Source organism: Sinocyclocheilus anshuiensis, unplaced genomic scaffold (assembly GCF_001515605.1).
Source record: "Sinocyclocheilus anshuiensis isolate Anshui unplaced genomic scaffold, SAMN03320099.WGS_v1.1 scaffold481, whole genome shotgun sequence".
NCBI lineage: Eukaryota > Metazoa > Chordata > Actinopteri > Cypriniformes > Cyprinidae > Sinocyclocheilus > Sinocyclocheilus anshuiensis.
The window spans coordinates 763,615-771,114 of NW_015539907.1; the positions used below are offsets into that span (position 1 = coordinate 763,615).

Genomic DNA, 7,500 nt, shown 5'->3' on the forward strand with positions numbered 1-7,500 from the left:
TAGAAATTGATTTGCATTTCAGTGAGTGAAATCAGTATTTGATCCCCTACCAACCAGCAAGAATTCTGGCTCCCACAGATTGGTTATGTGCCCATGTGGAACACAGATTAGTCCTGTCGCTTTAAGAAGCTACTCCTAATGTCAGCTCGTTAGGTGTATAAGACACCTGTCCACACAATCTGTATTTTCCATTCCAACCTCTCCCACCACCATGGGCAAGACCAAAGAGCTGTCAAAGGATGTCAGAGACAAGATTGTAGATCTGCACAAGGCATGAATGAATGGGCTACAAGACCATCAGCAAGAAGCTTGGTGAGAAGGAGACATCTGTTGGTGTGATTTATTCGGAAATGGAAGAAATACAAAACAACCATCAATCGGCCTCGTGCAAGATCTTGCCTCATGGGGTAAGGATGATCATGAGAAAGGTGAGGGATCAGCCCCGAACTACACAGGAGGAGCTTGTTAATGATCTTAAGGCAGTTGGGACCACAAGCCCCAAGCAAAACATTGGTAACACACTACGCCGCGATGGACTGAAATCCTGCAGTGCCTGCAAGGTCCCCCTGCTCAAGAAGGCACATGTACAGGCCCGTTTAAAGTTTGCCAAAGAACATTTAAATGATTCGGAGAAGGCTTGGGAGAAAGTGCTGTGGTCAGATGAGACTAAAATTTAGCTCTTTGGCATTAACTCGACTCGCCGTGTTTGGAGGGAGAGAAATGCTGACTATGACCCCAAGAACACCATCCCTACAGTCAAGCACGGAGGTGGAAACATTATGCTTTGGGGCTGTTTTTCTGCTAAGGGTACATGACGACTTCACCGCATTGAGGGGCAAATGGACGGGGCCATGTTCTGTAAAATCTTGGATGAGAACCTCCTTCCCTCCTTCAGCCAGAACACTGAAGATGGAGCATGGATGGGTCTTCCAGCATGACAATGACCCGAAACATACCACCGGGGATCAAATACTTATTTCACTCACTGAAATGCAAATCAATTTCTAACCTTTATATAATGTGTTTTTTTCTGGATTTTTTTGGTTGGTATTCTGTCTCTATACGTTAAAATAAACCTACCATAAAAATTACAAACCCTTCATTTCTTTGTAAGTGGGCAAACTTACAAAATCAGCAGGGGATCGAATAAATATTTTCCCCACTGTAGGTCTGCTACAAGTTATTATATATGCTACAGCAGCGTAGCAGATCCATTACCATGCAAACATTTTCAGAGAGTTCTCATGATGTAAATATTATAATATATATAAAAAATAAATGTATAATGCAATTTCCCTCTTGTCCATCTTTCTTTTATATAATGCTTACCCATAAAGGGTTTCTTTTCCTGCAAGGGAAATCTAAATGTGAGCTTATGTTAGTAAAAATGTTCATAAGGTTTGGATGTTAAATTTATCATTGAAAGCTGTTTAAAATTATTACTGGAACATTTTTCTGTAGGAAATATTAGGACTTTATTACATCATTAAAGAAAGCAACAATCTGGGTTACAGCAAGGCACTTACAATGGGATGGTGCAATGGCCAATTCATAATTGTTAAATTACTTACAGTTTCAATTGTATAGCCACAAGATGTAAACAGTATGTTTGTTATAATGATTTTGGTGTGAAACAAATCTCTTATTAACCTGCTCTGTGTAAAGTTATTCTGAATTTTACAACTTGTCAAAATGACAACGCAATTTAATAAACTCTAAAACCCTAAATCAATGGTTTTATGTTAATGAAATAATATTAATGAAACAATAATATTAAACTTTTTTTAATAATAAGAATTTTTAATAATTAATTTTATTTTTAAAGAATAAAATAATAAAAATACACATATATATATATAATGTATTACTGTATTTATGTAGGTGCAAAAGTAAGAATGAGCTCACTATATTTCCTGCTTATTTTTAAGTTTGGAGTTTAATATGAAGACATACACATTACACGGTTCGAGTCTCGTACCGGCAGGGATTGTAGGTGGGGGGAGTGAATGTACAGCGCTCTCTCCCACCTTCAATACCACGACTGAGGTGCCCTTGAGCAAGGCACCGAACCTCCGACTGCTCCCCGGGCGCCGCAGCAAAAAATGGCTGTCCACTGCTCCGGGTGTGTGTTCACGGTGTGTGTGTGTGTGTGTTCACTGCTGTGTGTGTGCACTTTGGATGGGATAAATGCAGAGCACTAATTCCGAGTATGGGTCACCATACTTGGCGCCATGTCACGTCACTCACTTCATTATCCAGTCTGATGTGATGTGATAGGTAATATGATTACATTTTTTTTATACACAGAACTGCTAAACTAGCCTCTGGCCAAAAGAAACATCTTTTGTTTGAAGTACAGCCGGGATCTGACGCAACAGCGTTATGGAAAGTTGCTGTGAGAATAGTGTGCACCAAGGTGAGATTAATTTACAGACCTCTGAATTTATAGGTGGAATATATTTAAATGATTTTCAATCTGAATAATATAGTCATTTGCTCTGTACTGCAAATTTGAAATGTGTGATTGATGTTTGTCTAGGGTGGGATGGCAATTGTTACTGCTCTCTTTGTGTGCTTGTAGATTAACAAGGAGGATGGAACAGTGGAGGCCTCCCGTATTATGAATCTGTACCAGTTTATCCACCTCTACAAAGACATCACCAGTCAGGCAGCTGAAGTATTTTGTTCAGAGGCTGCAGCAGAGGGATCATCTGGACCGCTGTCATCAGAAGACACCTGCCAGGCCAGCATGTGGATGGGCAGGTATTTTACAGACTGCATTTGTTCTGTTTACCAAATCTGCACCTGATGTAATGATGCATAATAGATGACTCATTGTCTCACCAAGCAAAATTTGCTCTGTAACAGGGTGAAACAGTTGACTGATGAGGAAGAATGTTGTATCTGCATGGATGGGAAAGCAGACCTTATTCTGCCCTGTGCACACAGCTTCTGTCAGAAGTGCATTGACAAGTGGTAAGAATCTGTGATTCATTATCATGATTTATTAATGGATTACATGATCAGCCAAATAATTAAAATTCTGTCATCATTTAATTTACTCACCCTCATGTTGTACCAAACCTGTATGACTTACTTTCTTCTGTGAAACACAAAAAAAGCTTTTTAAGGGATGTTGGTTCCCATTGACTTTCATTTTATAGACAAAAAATACAATGGAAGTCAATGGGAACCAAATATCTTCTTTTGTGTTCATCAGAAGAAAGACAGTCATACAGATTTCAAACAACATGAGGATGAGTAAATAATGAGAGAATTTTCCATTTTTGGTGGACTGTCTCTTAAATGGATCAGTTTAACTAAATAATTAAATCTGTCATCATTCACTCACATATTGTTCTAAACATACTTTCTTCCATGGAACACAAAAGCAGAAAATCTGAATAATGTTTTGGTCAGAACTGTGACCAGTTCAGTTTTCAAATTTGTGAACTGAATCCAAGGTTTGCAGAGTTTTTTCAAACCAAATGTTAAACTTTTTAAAACCAACACAAATAAAATGAATACCATATGTCCGTACAGAACAAAGCCATAAAATCTCAATATAACTCATGTATCTCAAGATTCCTTTCCTTAATTAAACCTACTGAAAGTATAAAGAAAAATGTCAAACAGGTTTGGATCAACATTATGACAGTAAAAAATGCCAAAATCCATAAATCATTTTAATCAGCCATGAGTGTGTCTGTGCCTCATATAGGAGCGGTCAGAGCCGAAACTGCCCCGTCTGCCGGATTCAGGTGACTGCCGCTAATGAATCATGGGTCATGTCAGATGCTCCCACGGAGGAAGATATAGCTGGGTACATTCTCAATCTAGCGGATGAAGCCGGGCACCCACACAGACCTTAAAATGAAGCACTGTGCCACTGTCATACTCACTGTCTCCCCATAGCAGATGACCTTCTTTAAACAGTTATTTCATAGGGTGACTGTGGGTATTTGTTGCACTATATAGTGTCACTCACTGGAGGCAATAACTGAGTTTAAATAAATGCTGAGTTAATAATGATAACTCATGATAACTTATGATAAATGCTGAGTTTTTGACTTTAATAAACTATTTTTAGGTTAATGCATCATATTAGAACACCTGATTTGACCAAACCATAGACTTGTGACTGTGAACTGTATGTAGGTAAATGCTAGACAAGATGTAGCTGTAAAATTCATTTCCTCGTTGCACTTGCCGTTTTATCTTGTTTGTGAAGTAATTGCACTTAATTGCATTTGTTCCGTAAAGGCCTTGTAATACCTGAATAAGCGTCACAGTATCAGCATGTGCAGCAGTTTAATAGTATTGTTGCTGTAATTCAGTCACACATGATTCAGTAACATTAACTGTACAGTTGATTTGCATTTATAATCTTAGTTGGATCAATTGTTAATTATAGGGCATGACTCTCGTATAACATTTATTATGGAACATAATTAGGATGGATTAACATTTGAGAATCTAAGATTTATTTTATAGGGCATCACTGACGCTTTCAGTGGAGGTTAGTCACTTTTTCATATTTTTTCTGGTTTGAAATCCCAGACTTTTCATTCTGCACTTTTGTGTGTATGAGCGAGACTGTGAATCTGTGGGCTTGGGGAATTCACTTGTATTATAAAGATATGTATAGATCAAACTTTATATGTAAGTCTAAATTTGTGTGGCAGTTTATTAAGATTTCATCTAGTTTATCAAGATCTACTAATCTAGTTTAAACATTTTTTTTTTTTTTTTTTTGCAATATTCTCAGATTTATAGAGATGGGACTGAATGATAGTAGTTTTATTGGAGAAAATGGCACTAGTTGCTGTTTTCTTTTGTGAGAGTGTTCTTTCAAAGAAGAGTTCTTTTAAATATGGACTGAACGGGGATGTTCGGTGTTCCCTGTTCTTGTGTAAATCTCGAATAATAAAGTAAATTGAATATTTTGTTCTAGCTAGTTCTTGTTTGAAGGCTGTAGCAGTGCCCACTACTTCCACTGGGCTGCAGTGTTGAGCAAATAAATAATAATTTTTCTACTTATCTGAAATATTAACAGTCACATCATGAAAGGCTCTTTTTGACACCTCTTTATTTATTTTACTTTGAAAGCAATATTCAAATATTGCTGAACATATTCAGCACTCAGGCATGTTTTCAAAAGCCATTATTCCGTAACAAAACAGCTTAACCATCTCTGTTGGTGTACAAAATGTGCAAGGTCAAGTACACAAGATTTTGTGACAAAAGATAAAACGCCACCCCATAGTTTGCCCGACAGAATAACAGCCCCAAAATCTCAGGTTGCACACAAACTAGTTTACCAAGGCAAATTTTTCTTCCAGTCTCTGCGTAAAACATTTATCTGAACAAAAGAACACATTGTTCAAGTCACAAACCCGAAGACTTCCTCATTAGAAAAGGTAACAAATGTATGCTCCCTCAAAACATCATTTTCAGAAACCATGCAAAACACAGGAACATTTGATCAAAACGTCCCATTTTTAAAGAAACAGATTTGAGAAATATAATGGATATATCCATCCTGTAAGGCACTATGGGAAAGGTTATGTCCATCATAAGGCACCAAGACACATGGCTTCATGACTTTCTACCAGAATGATGCATTTCCATGGCTGTTTAGTGCATCACCTGTAGCAAGATTAGGTTTTATATTGATGTCTGGTCAACTCATATGGACCCATGTTCTAGCCTATCTGTCACCCTGCCATGTCTACGAGGCTTTTTCAGCCACTGCTTCTGACTTGACAGCATCCACTAGGAAGCTGAGCTCATTGCACAAGGTCTCGTGTCGATATGCCATACGGATCTGCGCCACATTTGTCCTACGGATGTCATTTCCCTCTGGTCCATCCTGTAGATAATTCTCACCCAGGAAGTGTTTCTTCTCCTGCAAGGGAAATTTAAATGTCAGGTTAAGCTAGAAAACCATTCAGCTTTTTTGTGTACGAAAGGGCTTTAGCGTATGGATGGTATTGGCACTGGAAGATTTTTCCTTAGGAAATATTCTGGGTTCAATACAAGTTAAACTCAATTTTCGACTTCATTAAAAAATAAATCTGGGCTTCAGTGAGGTACTTACAATGGATATGAATAGGACCAATTCATAAATGTGACCCTGGACCACAAAACCAGTCTTAAGTCACTTGGGTATATTTTTAGCAATACCCAAAAAAACATTGTATGGGTCAAAATTATAGATTTTTTTTCTTTCATGCCAAAATCTTTAGGATATTAAGTAAAGATCATGTTCCATGAAGATATTTTGTAAATTTCCTACCGTAAATATATCAAAACTTCATTTTTGATTAGTAATATGCATTGCTAAGAACTTCATTTGGACAACTTTAAATACGATTTTCTCAGCATTTCGATTTTTTTGCACCCTCAGATTCCAGATTTTCAAATAGTTGTATCTCGGCCAAATATTGTCCTATCCTAACAAACCATACATCAATGGAAAGCTTATTTATTCAGCTCAAATTTACCCTTATGACTGGTTTTGTGGTCCAGGGTCACAAATGTTAAAATACTCACTGCTTCAACTGTATAGCCACAAGACAATATGCATGTTAACATGATTTTTCTGTTCTGTGTAAAGTTATATTACATTTTACAACTTTGTTACCATGACCATAAACTCTAAATGGTCACTCTAAAATGACTTAGTTTTACAGATCAAGTAAGAAACAAGATTTAATAGAAGAATAAATGTAACTGCTTTTATTAACTTAAAAGCCTCACATTTCTTAAAATTCACCCCATTTACTTCCATTGGATGTTCCACGGTGTCACCTTTTTTATTTATTGGAAACGAAAGACGAGCTGAAACTATTTGTAAATCTGAACCTACGATATGATATTAAAACTATATGGCATCCCAAGTTATTTAAAAGATTAAAACCCCCTGCTTTATCGGGTAGGACAGAGAGAGTACCTGATGAGATAAACCGCTCTGAAGCACACTATTTCTGGCGATCTCACACACGTCGCACGTGCTCAGTTTCCACAGCTGTGCTGCAATGGCATACTCCTCCATCAAGGCCTCCTGCAGGTACATAAACAACATAAATCACATCACCTGACTGCTCTAAATGACTGCACTCAAAATAGATTAAGAATTAACTCATTCAGTGTCAGAAGTGTTTGATTCCATGCACATCATTCCCAGTAACTGCTCTCCCTGACCTTTGTGTAGTGGAACTGTAACGGGTCATCTGTGGAGAGAGACACACACAGGCCCTTTTGCAGGAACTCCCTGAGGGGATTCTTGGAATACTCAAGGAACAGGCTGTTATTGCTGAGCGGAGACATGGCAATGGGCACCTGGGCCAAATAATACAGGTACTGCAGGACAGGACTCTGTATTGAGAAATTAGACGAGAAAAAAAATCATAAAAAAAGACTACATTAATACTGTTTGTCATGACTTGTTTGTTGTTTGGTGGTTTGATGTGTACACAGACAGTCCGTCTTTGAGAC

At 37.7% G+C, this 7,500-nt stretch overlaps 2 protein-coding genes across 6 annotated transcripts in view; one reads left to right on the forward strand and one right to left on the reverse strand.

The window, feature by feature from the left end:
- Positions 1–5,261, forward strand: part of rnf141 (ring finger protein 141) — an 11,380-nt gene extending 6,119 nt beyond the window's left edge. The window contains exons 3-6 of the mRNA XM_016483174.1: positions 2,308–2,416; positions 2,582–2,763; positions 2,869–2,976; positions 3,722–5,261. Of these exons, the coding sequence (XP_016338660.1) occupies positions 2,308–2,416; positions 2,582–2,763; positions 2,869–2,976; positions 3,722–3,872 (550 nt within the window). The 3' untranslated portion in view covers positions 3,873–5,261. The remainder of the gene's footprint in view (positions 1–2,307; positions 2,417–2,581; positions 2,764–2,868; positions 2,977–3,721) is intronic.
- An 86-nt stretch (positions 5,262–5,347) lies between these two features.
- ampd3b (adenosine monophosphate deaminase 3b) overlaps positions 5,348–7,500 on the reverse strand; it is a 19,620-nt gene continuing 17,467 nt past the window's right edge. For all 5 annotated transcript variants that reach the window (XM_016483169.1, XM_016483168.1, XM_016483172.1 and 2 more), the window contains 3 exons: positions 7,207–7,380; positions 6,956–7,066; positions 5,348–5,908 (listed from right to left, as the gene is read on the reverse strand). In XM_016483169.1, the coding sequence (XP_016338655.1) occupies positions 5,732–5,908; positions 6,956–7,066; positions 7,207–7,380 (462 nt within the window). In that variant the 3' untranslated portion in view covers positions 5,348–5,731. The remainder of the gene's footprint in view (positions 5,909–6,955; positions 7,067–7,206; positions 7,381–7,500) is intronic.